Source organism: Giraffa tippelskirchi, chromosome X (assembly GCF_054371585.1).
Source record: "Giraffa tippelskirchi isolate mGirTip1 chromosome X, T2T-mGirTip1v1.2.pri, whole genome shotgun sequence".
Classification (NCBI taxonomy): Eukaryota; Metazoa; Chordata; class Mammalia; order Artiodactyla; family Giraffidae; genus Giraffa; species Giraffa tippelskirchi.
Genome location: NC_137289.1, coordinates 249,408 through 267,726, shown reverse-complemented (window position 1 = coordinate 267,726; position 18,319 = coordinate 249,408). Strand labels below are relative to the sequence as shown.

Sequence of the window (18,319 nt, the reverse complement as noted above, 5' to 3'; positions counted from 1 at the left end):
TTTTCCATTTTATTTGTGGCTTAAAATATATGCAGTGACAGATTTCCTCTTCTGAGGCTCTAAAAATCACTGTGGAGAGTGACTGCAGCCAAGAAATCAGAAGACGTTTGCTCCTTGGCAGGAAAATCATGACAAACCTACAGTGTTGAAAAGCAGAGACACTACTCTGCTGGCAAAGGTCTGTATAGTCAAGGCTATGGTCTTCCCAGTGGTCACATATGGTTGTGAGAGCTGGACGGTAAAGTGGAACACCGAAGAATTGATGCCTTCAAACTGTGGTGCTGGAGAAGACTTCTCAGAGTCCCTTGGACAGCAAGGAGATCAAACCAGTCAATCTTAAGGGAAATCAACCCTGAATACTCTTTGGAAGGACTGCTCCAGTATTTTGGTCATCTGATGCAAACAGCTGACTCATTGGAAAAGTCCCTGATGCTAGGAAAGATTGAGGGCAGAAGGAGAAGAGGGTGTCAGAGGATGAGATGGCTGGATGGCATAACCAATGCAATGGACATGAACTTGGGCAAACATCGGGAGATGGTGAGGGACAGAGGCCTGGTGTGCTGCAGCGCATGGAGTTGCAAAGAGTCGGACACGACTTGGCTACTGAACAACAACTATATATATGGGCTTCCCTGGTGGCTCAGATGATAAGGACTCTGCCTGCAATGTGGGAGGCCTGGGTTCAATCTGTTGGTCAGGAAGATCCCCTGGAGAAGGAAATGGCAACACACTCCAGTATTCTGGCCTGGAGAATTCCAAGGACAGAGGAGCCTGGTGGGCTACATTCCATAGGGTTGCAAGGAGTTGGACATGACTGAGTGACTAACACTTTCAGTTTTCATCAGTTCAGTTCAGTCGCTCAGTCGTGTCCGAATCTTTGCGACCCCATGGCTTGCAGCACGCCAGGCCTCCCTGTCCATCACCAACTCCCGGAGTTTACCCAAACTCAGGTCCATTGAGTCGGTGATGCCATCCAACCATCTCATCCTCTGCCGTCCCCTTTTCCTCTCGCCTCCAATCTTTCCCAGCATCAGGTCTTTTCCAGTGAGTCAGCTCTTCGCATCAGGTGGCCAAAGTACTGGAGTTTCAGCTTCAACATCAGTCCTTCCAATGAACACTCAGGATTGATCTCCTCCAGGATGGACTGCTTGGATTTTTCATATGTGTGTGTGTGTGTCTGTGTGTCTGTGTGTGTCTGTGTGTGTCTGTGCGCGTGCATATATACACACATATATAATTGCTTTTTCCTCGTTTAACTTTTATTCTATCTACAATTTATATTGTTGTATACCAAGGTAATCATAATAATACTCTAACTTAATGTTTTATACATAAGCCTTAATGTTTTATACATAAGAATGTTTTATTCTCTGTAAGAGAATAAATGTTCTTTATATGTTCTTAATGTTTCATACATACTTTGTATACATACAAAGTCCTCAGTGTCAACCAATCCACCAGCAGTTCATTACACCCCCACATTATTTTATAATGCTTTATTGATATATATTTGGCTAAATTTCAGGAACTCACTAATGGTTCTCCAACAGTCCTCATTTGATCTGTTAGCAAAGCCTGGCACCTTTGCTTTCAAGAGATCCAGAACCTGATGGTTTTTCCCCACCCTCGATGCTGTCATTGGAGTTCATGCCATCCTTATCTCTCTCCTAGATTTCTTCGTCTGGCTCCCTGCAGTCCCTCCCTCCTTCTGCTTTTTCCAACTATATTTCTTCTCAACACAGCCTCTGGAGACACCATGAAACTATAAGTCAGGCCATGTCCCTCCTCTGCTCCAATCCCTTCAATGGCGTCCCATCTCTAATGGGATGAAGATTGCCCCCCATAGGATACATCCTAACCCCTGGATCCTATGAATATGAACTTATTTGAAAAAAGGGTATAGCAGACGTCCTGCAGTGAAGCATCTGCAGATAAGGTCACCCTGGATGACTCAGGTGGGCCCCAAATCCAATGACAAGTGTCCTTTGAAGAGAAGAAAGGACACAGACAGAAGAGAAGACCGTGTAAACATAGAGGCGGAAATTGGAGTGATTTGAGACTTCAGCCTCTAAATTGGTAAGAGAATAAATGTTCTTTAAAGCCACCGAGTACAAATGAACCCATTTACAAAACAGAAATACTCACAGATGTCAAACACAAACCAGAGGATAAGGAAGGGGAGGAATGAATTGGGAGTTTGGAACTGACATATACACACTACTATATATAAAATATAAAATAGATAACTAATAATTGTTAACTAAATAGATAAATAGATAACTAAAAATATATATATATAATATATAAAATAGATAACTAATAAGTACCTGTTGTATAGTACAGAGAATTCAAAAGTCTGTAATGGCCTACATAGGAAAAGAATCTAAGAATCTTAAGAGTGGAGATATGTATATGTATAACTGAATTACTTTGCTGTACAGCAGAAACCAACACACCATTGTAAAGCAACTCTACTCCAATAAAGTCTTAGTCATTCAGTCGTGTCTGACTCTTTGCGACCCCATAGTCTGTAGCCCGCCAGGCTCCTCTGTCCATGGGGATTCTCCAGGTAAGAGTACTGGGGTGGGTGGCCGTTTCCTTCTCCACTCCAATCAAAGTGAATTTTTTTTAAAAAAATTAAAGATTAATTTATTAAGGAATAAAGCCATCCAGTTGGGAGTAATTTGTTACAGCAGCCCAAACCAATGGATGACCCATCCCTCTAAGAGTAAGAGTCAAAATGCTGATGGCAGCTGCCAGTGTCTGCCATCACTTCCTCTTCTGAGTCCACCTGCTTCCGCTCACGACCAGACTCACACCCCTCTGGCCGCAGTGCCTCTGACTGTTAAGACTACTCCACAGGCACATGCTCTCCTCTTGGGGCTCTGCCATCTGCTTTTCCCTCTGCCTTCAATGGACCTTTTTTTTTATTTTCTGTCTCTTCACCAGAATGTTCGCCTTATGAAGCCAGGCCAGTCTGGTCTATTTTGCCCACGGCTCTCTGCACAGCCCCTAGAAGATGCTCCGGAAGTATGTGTTGAATGAATCTGTGACTTCTGAACCCTTCAGTTCAGTTCAGTCGCTCAGTCGTGTCCGACTCTTTGCGACTCCATGGACTGTAGCACACACCTGTAGTAGACCACCACTGACCAAAATGCTCGGTCTGGTGAACAGCAGCCTGCCTTTAATCACCACCACGGAAAATCATGGCCTCTCATTGAATTTCCAGACCTAGTCAATTCACAGGTTCAGCTCTCAAGCCAGGGTGAGGCCAGATACATGGAATACTACAAGTGTGTACTCTAAACCTTCCTCTGACTTACCCTTGGGACCATAGAGGCTACTGTGGTCCACTAGTCAGAGATGGAGTCTTAGTCTGGATCTCTCTATCTGTGGATACCCAGTTCCTGACTGCATAATTGGAAACCAACACAAGAGGCAGCTGGAAAAATTCTGATGATGGAAAAATCGTCCAAAGGAAGCCCCAGGCACTGTCCCATCAATTATCTGGCAAGTTATCATAAAGAAGTCCCGGACTGAGTGGATCATCTGATTCTGCCTCAAACCATCATGCTGGTCTGCTCCATTAATGACATCATGGCGAATGGACCGGATGCCCAGAAACTAGCAAGTATTTCACCACAAAGTGAAAGATAAGCCCCATGACAATCCAGGGGCCCAAAACTTTTGTGAAGTTTTTGGGCCCCAGTGGACTGAGACAGGTTGACAGGGAGGGTCCCTGCAAAGAGAAACAGAAGTTGCTGAACCTGGAACTCAGTGTCATAAAGAAAGAACCATGACAATTGCTGGGCCCTTGCTGGGAGTGGCACACCCCACTAGGATGGTTTTACTTCTTGGCCAAAAACCAGCTGGGGAAATTGATGTGGGTCTATTTCTGGGTTCTCTATTCCATTCCATTTATCTATATGTTTCTCCCTCTACTGCTACTAGGAAGTGGCAACCCACTCCAGTACTCTTGCTTGGAAAATCCCATGGATGGAGCAGCCTGGTAGGTTACAGCCCACAGGGTTGAAAAGAGTCAGACACAACTGAGCGACTTCACTTTCACTTTCTACTGATACCACACAATCTTTTATTTTTTTTTTTGTACTTTTTTAAAAATTTTACTTGGAAGCTAATTACTTTACAATATTGTGGATACTACACAATCTTGATCACTGCCGTTAAATAATGAGCCTTGAAATGTGTTGATCTTGTATCCTGCCACCCTGTAAAACTCACTTATTGCTTATAGGAGTTTTTCCTGTCGATTCCTTTGGATTGTCTATGAAGACAACGATATCATCTGCAAATTGAGATGCTGTTATTTCTTCTTCCCAATCTGTGCATTTTTGGGGGGGTTTTTTCCCCCTTGTTGCACTGGCTAGAACTTCCCACATTGTGTTGAATAAGAGTAGTGAGGGCAGATAGCCTTGCCTTGTTCCCAGCCATAAGAGAAAATGCCCCATTTTGCACAATGTAACCATGACGTTAGTCATGTCCTCCATGGATGCTATTGAACAAGGTGAGGACATGTCCTTAGTGCTGAGTGACTTACACTTCATGACAGCTTTAGTCTTGAATTGACATTGGGTTTGTCAAATGCATGTTCTGCAGCAACTGATGCAAGCATGTGACTTCTTTGCTTGTCAACATAGTAGATATCATTGATTGATTTTTCATAGATTGAATGAGCCTTTTACCTATGGGGTGAACCCCACCTGCTCATGGTGTATATTTCTTTTCATGTGTTTGTGGATTTGACTTGTGAATTTTATATTATTGACCTTTCACACACATGTATAGCTATCTCCCCATGTCTGTCCCTCATCTAGAATTTGGAGAAGAATTTTCTTTTCAAATATTCTCTCTTTTCACAGAGAATAAGTTAGATGCATGGCCACTTTGCCCCACATAACATCATTCAAATAGAAACTCTTCCTTACTAGTGGATGCTTGTTTTCAGAAATCCTTCTATTTACAAGATGTACAGCACTTAATGAACTGCCAAACTAAACCTATATATATAGAAATATATATATTTTTTTGTGGGGGAACCTTCCTCTTTTTTTGTTTTCTTTTTAAATATTGTTTACTTATTTTATTGAAGTATAGTTGATTTACAATATCATATTAGTTTCAGTTGTACAGCACAGTGAATCAGTTATTTATATATATATATATATATTACTTTTCAGATTCTGTTCCATAATAGGTTATTATAAGATATTGAATATGAAGTGAAAGTCGCTCAGTCATGTCTGACTCTTCGCGACCCCATGAACTGTACAGTCCACGGAATTTCTCCAGGCCAGGATACTGGAGTGCATAGCCTTTCCCTTCTCCAAGGGATCTTCCCAACCCAGGGATGGGACCCAAGTCTCCTGCATTGCAGGCAGATTCTTTACCAGTTCAGCCACCAGGGAAGCCCAATATCGAATATAGTTATTCATATAACTAAATAGATATTGAATATGGTTCCCTGCTATCCAGTAGGTCCTTGTTGGTTATCTATTTCAAACTAAGCCTAATAAGCCACAAAGGGAATTCAGGTTGTAGAAAAACACTTGCTCTTAAAATTACCTACTCTTCCCAGGCTGCAGTGCAAACCAGCTGCCCTATGACTCTCTGTCATCATCTCAGATGAACAGAACTTGATTGTTTCAACAATCATGGCAAACATCATGCTGGGCCATTACGTTGAAGACATCATGCTTACTGCACTTGGTGGCCAAGAGGTACCAGAGATGCTTCATTAAGACACATGTCTGGAGGAGGAAATTGCAACCCACTCTGGTATTCTTGCTTGGGAAATCCCATAGACAGAGGAGCCTCATGGGCTACAGTCCATGGGCTCACAAAGAGTCAGAAACGACTTGGCAACTAAGCACATGTGTGTGCACACACACTGTGGCAACAGGGTAACAAGGACATCCCCTGATTCCCAAAAATATTCAGAAGAAAAAAAAAAGACACACGTATGCCAGAGTGTGGAGTGTGGGAGATAAAGCCCAGGAAAACCCAAGAGAATGAGCCTTACCTGAATCAACCTTAGTGATGTTTTGAGACGGTCTGGACCATGCTAGGTATTCAGTAAGTTGCTGCACCTCATACCACTTCTCACTCGGGCACCACATTTGATGGGGTGCTTCAGATTCTGTAGGCAACATATACTATATGAAATTGTGCCCACCAGTGCTTCAGCAAGTCATCTATAAGGTGACACGGTTTTGGTGGGACCCAGAGCAAGGAAAGTCTCTATGGCAGGTACCAGTCACTCGACACACTGCAAGGCTGCATGGGGCTTGTGGCAAGTCCTGAAAAGAGAAACATCCTGTGGACCCCCGAAGGACATCATGCCCTCTACTGCAAACATATTTTCCTTTTGATCAACAGCTTCTGGCTTATTCCTGGTCCGTGGGAAAGTCTGAATGCCTGGCCATCTAATCCTCCATGGGAAGGGGAAGATTTGAGACCAGACTCATGCAAGTCTGGAAGGTATAGGACAGTCACTCAAGCAGGTGGTTCCCAGCTCTGCCCCCTGCTGTGGACGACCCTTTCCCTTGACTGCCACGTGTCACTTCCTAGGTGTCTTGCTCAAGGTCTCCAAAGGAAGCAAGTGGCAGGCTGCATGGGTTGGACTGAGAGTCTAATGGGGAGAATTGTTTGTACAGAGTACAGTGAAGTCGCTCAGTCGTGGCCAACTCTTTGCAACCCCATGGACTGTAGCCTACCAGGCTTCTCCGTCCAGGAGATTTTCTAGGCAAGAATCCTGGAGTGGGTGGCCATTTCCATCTTCAGGGATCTTCCCAACCCAGGGATCGAACCCGGGTCTCCTGCGTTGTAGGCAGATGCTTTACCATCTGAGCCACCAGGGAAGTTTACAGAGTAAAGGAATCAGCAGAGGGGAGTGAGGCTCCCCTTCCAGGAACTACCCTCAGTTGATACGGTCGCAGCCACTGGCACTGCTATGTACTCAGCCTGTCCACAGCAGAAACCCACGTTCATCCCCCAGTAAGGGAGCCTTTGGGCTTCCCAGGTAGCTCAGCTGGTAAAGAATCTGCCTGCAATGCCGGAGACCCCAATTGGAGTCCTGGGTCGGGAAGATCCCCTGGAGAAGGGGCAGGCTACCCATCCCAGTAGTCTTGGGCTTCCCTGGAGGCTCAGATGGTAAAGAATCCACCTGCAATGCAGGAGGTCTGGGTTTGATCCCTGGATTGGGAAGATCCCCTGGAGGCAGGCAAGGCAACCCACTTCATTATCCTTGCATGGAGAGTCCCCATGGACAGAGGAGCCTGGCGGGCTGCAGTACATGGGGTCGAAGAGTTGGAGGCGACTTGAGCAACTAAGCACAGCACAGCATGGTGGCCTTCCTGGGGGAGGAGTCCGCCACCTGGTGGCCATTGATGAAACCAGCCCACATCCCGTGGTGGGAGGGGCCTCAATTTGTCCTGGCTTGAATAGGTACTTCTCTTAAGCAACTTTTCTGATGACTTGGCCCCCCATAGACTTACTGTTTTGCATTCACTTTAGCAATATTTCACATCACAGTGCTTCTGACCAAGGCAATCCCTATAAGACAGAAGACATGTGCCCTGTGCCCACACCAAGGGACTGCCCTGAAGACCCGGGCTGGAGAGGGTGGGGATGGTCAGTCTAGTAGAGGTCAGTTCCTACCCTAGTTGGTGAAAAGACACTGAAGGGGAGCTGCTGTCTTACAGGAGTCAAGACTTTGAGGTGGTGGCCATTGTATGGTGCTGTTTCTCCTTCGCTGGAATCCAGTGAATCACAAAGCAGGAGGGGTTCCTCACGATTAGGAGTCATCATTCCTAATCATCTACTCCCAGGGCATTTCTTCCCCTGCCCACAGCTTGGAGCTCTGTTGGTTCCCAAGAAAGAGATGCCTCTACCAGAACCCAAGTGTTGGTTCCATCATATTGCAAGTTGAGATTCCCATCTGTCCACATAGGGTTTTTAATGCCCCTGAAACAGGCAAACCACCAGTCTACTGAGTAGGCTTGGATGGTTGACGTTGTTGTTTTTCACTCGCTAAGTCATGTCTGACTCTTTGCGACCCCATGAACTGCAGCACGCCAGGCTTCCCTATCCTTCACTGTCTCCTGGAGTTTGCTTGAATTCATGTCTATTGAGTCAGTGATGCCATCCAATCATCTCCTCCTCTGTCGCCCCCTTCTTCTGCCTTCAATATTTCCCAGCATCCAGGTCTTTTCCAATGAGTTGACTCTGCATTGGGTGGCCAAAGTATGAGAGCTTCAGCTTCAGCATCAGTCCTTCCAATGAATATTCAGGGTTGATTTCGTTTAGGAGTAACTGGTTTGGTCTCCTTGAAGTCCGAAGGACTCCCAAGAGTCTTCTATAGACCACAGTTCAAAAGCATCAATTCTTTGGTGCTCAGCCTTCTTTATGGTCTAACTCTCACATCTGCACATGACTACTGGAAAAACTATAGCTTTGATGATATGGACCTTTCTCAGCAAAGTGATATGTCTGCTTTTTAATACACTGTCTAGGTTTGTCATAGCTTTTCTTCCAAGGAGCAAGTATCTTTTAGATTCATGGCTGCAATCACCATCCCCAGTGATTTTGGAGTCCAAGAAAATAAAGTCTGTCAGTGTTTCCACTTTTCCCCCCATCTATTTGCCATGAAGTGATGGGACCTGATGCCATGATCTTCGTTTTTTGAATGTTGTGTTTTAAGCCAGCTTTTTTCACTCTCCTCTTTCACTTTCCTCAAAAGGCTCTTTAGTTCTTCTTCGCTTTCTGCCATAAGGGTGGTGTCATCTGTATATCTGAGGTTATTGATATTTCTCCTGGCAATCTTGATTCCAGCTTGTGCTTCTTCCAGTCCAGCATTACTCTGCACAGAAGTTAAATAAGCAGGGTGGCAATATACAGCCTTGACGTACTCCTTTTCCTATTTGGAACCAGTCTGTTTTTCCATCTAAGGTTCTAACTGTTGCTTCTGGTCCTGCATACAGGTTTCTCAGGATGTTATCAACTGGAAATAGGGTTGCTGTTCTCCCATGGGTTTGAGAAGGATTATGACTTGAATCCCAGGGATCCCCTGGGATACCTCTGACTCCTGCTGCATCCAGGCAGACCCTTAATGCTTCAGGCTCAGCGGGAATAAAGGTTTGAGTCACTTACCAGGTAAAGGATTCTGACCAGCTGAGGTTGGAGAGCAAAAGGTAGACAGGGAGGGTAGGGAAGAAGGAACTCACAAAGACCAAGGATGGTCTCAAGATCAGTTACAGAAAGGAGAATGGTAGTAGCCGTTGAAGGGGAAGGACGTGTCAACTTTCCAAGTTTCTTTCTCTACTGATTTTATGGACATCAAAGAAAGGTTGATCGAGGTTAGCTTTAAGTTTTCCTTTAGCTTTGAGACTGTTGAGGTGAGATGGTATGTGAAGCAGAAGACAAATCACTAACCCCTAGAGATGGGTATAGTGACTTCTGGGCATTGTGGTCTCCTGTTGTAGGCAGTGCTGTTTCGTTTGTAGGAGGAATAGCATGGCAGCCTTAAATTTGCCGGGAACCAGTGGTTGTTGCTAGGGGGTGTGTATTGATATTGGCTAGCGAGGGGGTTTACTTGGTTTTCCCTTAGCTGCCACTGACTCCTGACTCTACAGCACTTCCAATGATTTTGTAAGCACCTTTCTCCCTAAGGGGTTCCCTGGTGGCTCAGATGGTAAATGCGGGAGACCCGGGTTCGATCCCTGGGTCGGGAAGATCCCCTGGAGAAGGCAATGGCAACCCACTCCAGTACTCTTGCTTAGAAAATTCCACGGATGGAAGAGCCTGGTGGGCTACAGTCCACGGGGTCACAAAGAGTCAGACACGACTGAATGACTTCACTTTCTTTCTCTCCCTGAATTAAATCCCTTTCTGCTTGAAATCCCTAGAGCAAACTCTGTTCCCCGCAGTGAATCCTGACTGATAATAGAACAACACATGAACATCAATGTACAAGAATCATTGCTCTCTGGAAAGACATGGAAGGAGGCTGAGAAGTCTTTGTCAATCAATGAAATGTCACATTTGTTGCTTCCAAGTATCCCTTCCTAGGGAGAGGCATCACACGGGTTAGAATTCTGGGTGCTGATCCGAACTTTGCTATTCGTGCTTTTGTGTTTACCAAGTGTATTCACTAAGGGCAGAGTGTGCGTTGAAGAGCCGCACAGCCAGGCTTGGCTGAGTCTCGGCTCAGTTCCTCCTTGTGTGACTTTGGCAGGGGATGTCTCCGTGTTGCTCAGTTTACTCACCTGCATGGTTGAGACCGTGATAATGAGGGGTGCGGGTCTAGGGAGCTAACCGCCTGTCCTGAGTTTGGCATAGTTACCCGGCCCTGAAGGACTCGGCCAGTGTCATGTGGGTGGCTGTTGTTTACCGGCCTCAGCCCCTGGCTGCATGTCTTTCTGGGATCCATCTTTTCAAGTCTGCAAACAGCCCTTGCCTGTGTGAACCTTTCGATTGGGGAGGACTTGGGTTCAGTCCTGCCGCCAGAGTCTGCGATCTTCGGAGGAGGGCTCCAGCAGAAGCCGTCCTTGGCGAACCCGGGGAAGCGGGAAGTCACGGGGCGGGTAGGCTGCGTCCCTGAGCTTTGACTCCGCAGGTGCGGGTGTAGATTTCGCCTCTCGCGACTCCGAGGCCCGAGGCCCGGAGACCGGCCCTTCTGACGCGGCCGATTGGGGTGGGGGGGTACGGGGGGGCGAGGTCGGCGGCGGGGGACCAGCTCCAGCCCGCCAGGCTGAGCTGCCCGGAGCCGGGAGGTGGCGCCCAGCCCCACTCCGGGCAAGGGGTCGCGGGGCCGCCTGGGGGGGGGGGCGGTGCTGGGCCGGCAATCGGGCGGGAGGCGCTGGGCCCGCCCCACCGGCAACCCCACTGACTTCCTCCGCCGCGGGCGCTGGCCGAGCAGGAGGGAAGGCAGGCACCATGAGCGCGGGAGACACCGTCTGCACGGGTTGGCTGGTCAAGTCGCCCCCCGAGAGGAAGCTGCAGCGCTATGTGAGTAAGGGCCGTCGCCCCGCGCCCTCGGTGGATCCCGGGGCCCTCCCACCCGCGGGGGAGCCCCGGGATTCCCCCCTCCCCCCCCGGCGCTCGGGCGGTGGGCGAGGCCGGCGGCCGGCAAGCGAGGTCGCACGTCGAGGAGGCGAGCGCCGACCCCGGTCTCGGTGCGGGACCTCCCAAAAGAGCGTCCCCGATCCCGGGGGGCCGCGGCGGCGGTCGGCCGTGAGCCCCATCCTTCAGCGTAACTGTCATCGGACACCGCCGCCCGTGCGGTCTTCCCTAGGCTGTTCCTTCTTAGCTCTTCCTTCCTTCGGACGCCCCTCTTTGCTGGCACCTCCGGGAACCGCGGGCTTTCGGTAGGAGGAGACCCGGGGCGCTCGGGAGACCTCCCCTTCCTACGCATCCCCATCACTAGCTTAAATGGACGAACCCCCGCTCGAAATTCCTTCTCTCCAGCCGCGTCCGCAGGACAAGGTCTTTGCAATGACCCCTTTCTCCACTGAGCCAGGAGCAGACTCGTGTCCGTCTCTTAGAGGCATTTTCTCATTACAGCCATAGATCTAGACTCGGTTTTTCTGATTCACGACCAGTGTTTACCTTCATCATTCTTTTGGGGTCCACCAGTCCCTAAACACGAGGTCCAATATTTCTCGGGCTCTGAAGCACTTAACAGCTTTGCTAAGGGTGCAGCTGCTTGGAAAACTCACTGAAGTTCAAGGCGGGGGTGGGTGGGGGCGGTGTGTGTGACGGTCTGCCACAGACTCGGTCTTACAAAGCCAGCTCGAGGCAGGTTTCCTCGCTGCGCTTCGACATACGAGACATTTTAAAGGTTTACTGGAGAGTGTCCGACGCTGCAGGAAGCTGGCGAACCCGCAGACCAAAGTTCGTGGCAGGTTGTTGGCCAGACTGGTGTATATATTGTCCTGACGAGACTGGCTTAGGAAAGTTGATTAGCCGCTCACCCACTTGGGGAAAGCCATGAGTGTCTACACCTGTTATCACGTGTTTCCTTCTCGGGAGGTCCAATGGAGGTGTGGCTGGTGTGGACTTTGCACAGGTTACTGTCTGGGGCGTGTGATCGGGTGGTGATGGAGGAGACTGCCTCAGTGGCATCTTCCCAACACTCCAAGATCAAAAAGGGTAATTTTTTCGAATGAGGGACACAGTCGTTTAGACAGGCTTGGATGCTTTTTGGTTGAAAGCCGGATCCGGCACACACGCTGAAGTCAAGTTTCTCTCTCTAAGCTCTGCAGGAATCCCATGTGGCCACTAGGTGGCGATCATGCGTCAGGGCCGCGAGGCAACGCGGCGCTATTACTCAGCCGATGTTGGTTCAGATCTTACGGGGAGTATTCATTCCTTCTTTCTTTTAATTGAGCACCAACTCTGAACTAGGCCCTGCGTAATCGGGAAAAAAAGACTTGCTCCCTGTCCTCCAGAAGTCCACACCGTAACGTTGGTAACACAGCGACATAACAAAGCAGGCTACTAGCACAACCAAGGCGATAACTCAGTTCTTATATGGCCAGACCAGATAGTACTCTGTTCATGTTTCTTAAATGACTAACAGAAACTGAGTCTGTTTTTAGGTAAGTCTTTCAGTGCAAGCTCAGCTGGTGTTTCATCCTCTTGAATCCATGAGCCAAGTTAGTTTTGTGACTGCTCTTTTAAGTTTAAAATTTAACTGTAGTTGATTTACAGTATTGTATTACTTTCAGCTATACAGCTATCGAGTTTTTCCATGATAGGTTATTACAAGATATGGAATATAGTTCCCGATGCTACACAGTAGGATCTTGCTGTTTATATGTTTTATTCATATTAGTGTGTGTCTGCTAATTCCCAATTCTTAATTTATCCCCCACTTTCCCCTTTGGTAACCACGTTTCTTTTCTGTGTCTGTGAATGGATATTACCTCTTCATGTTTCAAAAATTAAAAAATATATATATTTAAGACATACACGGAGAAATCTCACTCTCCCCTCTGTCATCATCCATCTTAATTACCCTTAGCCCTCAAGTAACCATATTTTTTTAGTTTGTTCCTTCACCTGTCCGATATTTCTTTATATAAATATAAGGACATATGTACATAGTTCCTTATTTTCCCCTTTCTTGCAGAAAAGGTAGCTTATTCTATATTCCATTCTATGTTGTTTATTCATTTAAGAAGAAAAATAGATGGCCAACAGGCACATGAAAATAGGCTCAACCACTGATTGTCAGGGAAGTGCAAACCAAAAGCACAGGTGAGCTAGCCCCTCACACCTATCAGAATGGCTGCTAGAAAGAGAAGAGTTAACAAATGCTGGCAAACATGTTGGAGAAAAGGGAACCCTCCTACACTGTTGGTGGGACTGTAAATCAGCACATACACTGTGGAAAACAGTACGGAGGTTCCTCAAAAAATAAAAACAGAGCTACCATATGATCTACCAACTCCATTTCTGGGTATTTATCCAAAGGAAACAAAATCACTGACTCACAAAGGTATCTGCACCCCCATATCCACTGAAGCATTATTTACAATATGCAAGGTAAGCCACCTAAGTACGCATTAGCATATGAATAGATCCCCGTGGACTGTAGCCAGCCAGGCTCCTCTGTCCATGGGATTCTCCAGGCAAGAACACTGGAGTGGGTTGCCATTTCCTTCTCCAGGGAGACAAAGACCCATCTTTATTTATACATAAACATACATATACAGTGGGATATTATTCAGCCATCCAAAATAAGGACATCTCGCTGTTGGCAACAACATGGATGGAACTTGAGGGCATTATACGAAGTGAATCAAGTCTGACAGAGAAAGACAAATACCAGGTGAACTCAATTTTATGTAAACTCCTCAAAGTTGAACTCAGACACGGAGAACAGCCCGGAGGCTGCCAGAGGCGGGGGAGGGGGTGGGTGGGTGAGGAAAGGTTGCTGCTGAACCATGTAAAGACACCAGGATGCTTGGCCTCTGGAGGAGAAGAATTCAATCTGGGGCCAGAGACGAGGCTTGGTCACTCAGAGCTTTTGTGTAATAAAGTTTTATTAAAGTATAAAGGAGATAGAGAAAGATTCTGACATAGGAATCAGAGGGGGCAGAAAGAGTACCCCCCGCTAGCCTTCAGCTGGATGTTGTATAGTCAATAGCAGTTTGTTAATGTAAGAACGAAATGTCTTAAAACTCAGAATGGCCCCAGGCCCCTCATCCATAAGATGCATTTTGGGATAATCTTGGCACCAGATGAGTCATCCTGGGCCATAAAACGATTGACTTGAATCTTGCAGAAAGGTAGATTACCATACAAATAGTTTTGTTTACCTAGATTAGGGGAACAATGTCTGAGTATAACATACTGGTTTGTCAAGTAGGGTCTGAGCCCTTAGGCGGAACTGACTTTAAGACCGAGTTTGGGGTAAATGCATAGTACATTAGCATAGCTTAAGACAAACATTTCCATAAGAAGAATGCGTTGATTAACTCAAGGTTTGAGAATAGTTAACTTCGGGTGGAACCAGGTGACATTATAGCAACACAGTATTTTAAAAGAAACCTTTTAAATTTGTATAGAGAAGGGGAAAAAAATATGTCACCAGTTTGTTTCCTCCTAACGCTTAAGAGAGAGAAAAATGTCTGATACTTGCAGCCTATTTTCTCCGTTTGGAGACCCTTGGCCTTCCTGCCTGTTACTCTCTCAGGGACATGGGTGAAGGTGCTCCAAAGGGACAGACTTGCAGTTATAAAATTAATAGCTCTGAGGATATTAATATACAGCATGGCGACTGTAATATCGAAATGTGGATTTGAAAGTTGGTTAGAGAGTCGGTCTTGAAAATTCTCAAAAAAAAAAGTTGCTCTAGGAGTCTGTCCATGTCAGCGACCAGAGAGCCTCATTCTTTTTGACAGCTGTGGACTATCCTGATGTGTGGCCATACCATGTTTATTCAACCACTTCCCTATTTTGGACCCCTGAGTTGTTTCCCCTCTTGATGTGTACAACCATGGCCACAACTAGTAACATTGTCCAGGTGATGCTTTCTTATTTGTGCAGGTACACCTGGATGATTTCCAGAGCTGGGATTGCTGGGCCTGTGAATCTAGAATCCGTAGATATTAATGAACGTTCCATTTTGCATTCCTTCCAGCAGTGTCAATACTGCTTGGCCAACAGCATGTGCTGTTAAACTTGGACATTTTTTGCCATCCAATAGGTGAGACATGGTGTTTCTGTGTCATTTGAATTGGCAGTTCTTTTATGTGGAGGGAAGTTGAACATGTCTTGACATCTGTGCGCTGTCTCCCTGTTGGTCTTTTTAGCTGCAATTTCTGGGAGATGATTAGTTCTTTGGGAGAAAAGATGTGTATACTTTTCCCCAGTTTGTCACTTGTATTTTGACCCTGCTTCTGGTGCTCGTATGGTTTTGTTTTTGTTTGTATTTTGTTTTATTTGATCATTTCTCCCCTGAGTGTTTGGGTTTATTGTGGTATTGGGGTCTATGGGGGAGACACAGGTACCTGCAGGTCGGGCCAGGCATCAGCCTGCAGGGGATGATGAAGCTGGCAGGTGGCCAGGTGTGGGATCTGCACTACCTGGGTTGACTTGAAGGTGTGACCTTCAGCTCCCTCCTGCCAAAGCCTGGGGCTCCAACTTGCTTGCCCGGCAGAGATGATTGCCCCTGTGCTGGGCATGGTCTTGTGCTGGGGCAGCGAGTTCGCACATTTCTCTTCCTTCAGGCAAGGCCCACAGCCCTTCTTCCCCAGGAATGTCATCAGCTCAGTGTTTGGGACACTTGGGTGCTGAGTCTGAGCTGCTGAGCAGAAGTAGACAGGAGCCCCGGTTTGTGTTTTATTTGTTACATTTCGATTTGGGATCCATTTGGAGTTTACCTTGGTGCAGATGTAAAGAACGAATCCGATGTTACTGTTTTCCAAGTCACTGTCCAATTTTGCCAACACAAAATTATTCAAAAATTGGTCTGTATCCCTACTGATGTCAAATACTGCCCTTCCTTATCATAGATGAAATTCGCATGTTTCATTCTGGTTCAATTTCTGGATTTTCTGTTATCTTCTATTGTATCCCTGCCAACTCATGTGCCATTATTATGCTGTTTTCATTAGAGAGGTTTTACAATTGACTTGAATACTGATATGGCTGCTGCTGCTTAGGCATACCCGACTCTTTGTGACCCCATGGACTGCAGCCCACCAGGCTCCTCTGTCCATAGGACTCTAAGCAAGAGGACTAGAGTGGGTTGTCTTGCCCTCCTCCAGGGGATCTTCCCAACCCAGGGATAGAACCTGGGTCTCCTGCATTGCAGGCATATTCTTTACCACTGAGCCACCAGGGAAGCCCCCACTGATACGGCTAGTACCAGTTTATTGTTGGTGTTTTTTTGTTGTTGTTGGAATTTTTAGAGTTTAGTTTGGCTAGTTTTGATTTTATTTTGCCACGTGAACTTGAGAATTGGCTTGCTTACTTTCAAAAGAAAATCTGTTATTATTGGGAAGGAGGGTTATTTTAGATTTTTAAATTAGCTTAGAGAGAACTGACATTATGGTGTTGAGCCTTTCCATCCAAGAACAAAATATGTCTTTCCAGTTGTTCTAGTCAGTTTTTATGCCTTAGAAGAGTATTTCTAGGTTTTTCTCACATTGGTCTTTGCACAATTCTTATTAGTCTTATGTCTATTTGGGGTTTCTGTGTGTGTATGTTGTTCTTTTCACTTTTGTTGTTACTATACACGGGGCTTTCTCCATTATGTCTACTCACTGTTGTTTGTATCCATAGGGCTATTAGATTCTATCTTCACCTCCATTCCTTAGAAAACACAACTTGAGCCAAGCTTATTTGCCAAGGCTCTGTTGGGGTTGTAATCTCAGTGTGGTGAGAGTGATGGTAAAAAGGGAAGGAAGGAAATAAAATACAAATAGTGTGTTACTGAACTGGCTGCAGTTTCATGAGAAAACTCACCCACTGGTGGGGTCAGTTGGATGGACTTGGACCGGCTCTATAGATTCAGATTGCCTTTGAGATGGTCTTTTGCAAAAAAGAAGGGAGATGAATGTATCTCTCAGTTCCCTTACGGCACCTGTCTCTCATTGTCTTTCTGGGCAACTACTGGGAAAGTGAATGTTTTGTGGCCGGGTGTCTAATCTGAACCCAGGAGTGGTGGAAGGCGCTGGACTATTTGAGGGTCCGTTGAGTCAGACCTGGGCAGGGTGGGGAAGGACTCTCAGCAGAGGCCACAGCTCCGCACAAAGTGAGCGGCCAGGCCTGGAAGGAAGGTGGGGCCAAGTTCAGCTGGAAATGCACAAAATTGGGTTCAATATAATTTCAACATATTAATATTCTATCCTCTTACCTTTGATTTCTCTTATTTTTTTGTAGTAGTTTTTCAGTTGATTTTTCTTTGGGGATGTCCTATGTAGACAGTCATGTCATCCAAAATAGAATTTTACCACTTCTGTTTTCAATTCTTATATATCTCATTTTTTTCCCCTCTTGTCCAAATGTGTTGGTTAACACCCCAATGTGAAAAAGTAGTATTGACAATGGGCAAGCCTATTTTGATCTACAGTGCAGCCAAAAAAATAAAATAAGTAACTCAAGATCAGTGTTTTTCTATTAAGAAAGATACTGGAGCTTTATACCAATTGAACAACAAATCCTCATTTCCTTTTACCCCTGTTCCCTGGGGGCCACCATCATACTCTCTGCCTCTAAGAATCTGACTATTTTAGAGACCTTTTCTTAAAAGTGGAATCATGCAGTATTTGTTCTTCTGTGCTTGATTTATCCCCCTTACCATAATGCCCTCCAGATTCATCCATGTTGTCACAGATGGCAAGATTCCCTTCTTTTTAAAGGCTGAGTAATATTCCATTTTATGGACATAACACATTTTCTTTAGCCATGCATCCATCCATGAATAGATTGTTTCCGTGTCTTGGCTACTGTAAACAATGTTCTGATGAACATGGAAGCACAGATATCTCTTTGAGATCCCGATTTGAATTCTTTTGAGCATATATCCAGAAGTGAGATTGCTGGCTCCTCTTGGTACAAACTGTTAGTTGTGTCTGACTCTTTATGACCCCACAGACTGTAACCTGCCAAGCTCCTCTGTCCATGGAATTCTCCAGGCAAAAATACTGGAGTGGGTTGCCATGCTCTTCTCCAGAGGATCTTCCTGACCCAGGGATCAAACCCGGGTCTCCTGCATTGCAGGCAGATTCTTTGCCATCTGGGTCACCAGAGTATAAAGTCTCAATTATACAAGATAAATTATTTCTAG

The 18,319-nt window shown here is 46.1% G+C and overlaps 1 protein-coding gene and 1 non-coding gene across 11 annotated transcripts in view; one reads left to right on the top strand and one right to left on the bottom strand.

Moving 5' to 3' along the window:
• Positions 1-6,806: 6,806 nt before the first annotated feature.
• Positions 6,807-6,878, bottom strand: TRNAC-ACA (transfer RNA cysteine (anticodon ACA)). Its single transcript has one exon. It is a non-coding gene; the product is annotated as a tRNA-Cys (tRNA).
• A 3,861-nt stretch (positions 6,879-10,739) lies between these two features.
• Positions 10,740-18,319, top strand: part of GAB3 (GRB2 associated binding protein 3) — a 57,718-nt gene continuing 50,138 nt past the window's right edge. For 9 of the 10 annotated variants that reach the window (XM_081564134.1, XM_081564133.1, XM_081564132.1 and 6 more), the window contains exon 1: positions 10,751-11,025. In XM_081564134.1, coding sequence (XP_081420260.1) covers positions 10,954-11,025 — 72 coding nt within the window. In that variant the 5' untranslated portion in view covers positions 10,751-10,953. Of the gene's footprint in view, positions 11,026-18,319 lie in introns of all 10 variants that reach the window. The other variant, XM_081564135.1, reaches the window with a different exon arrangement.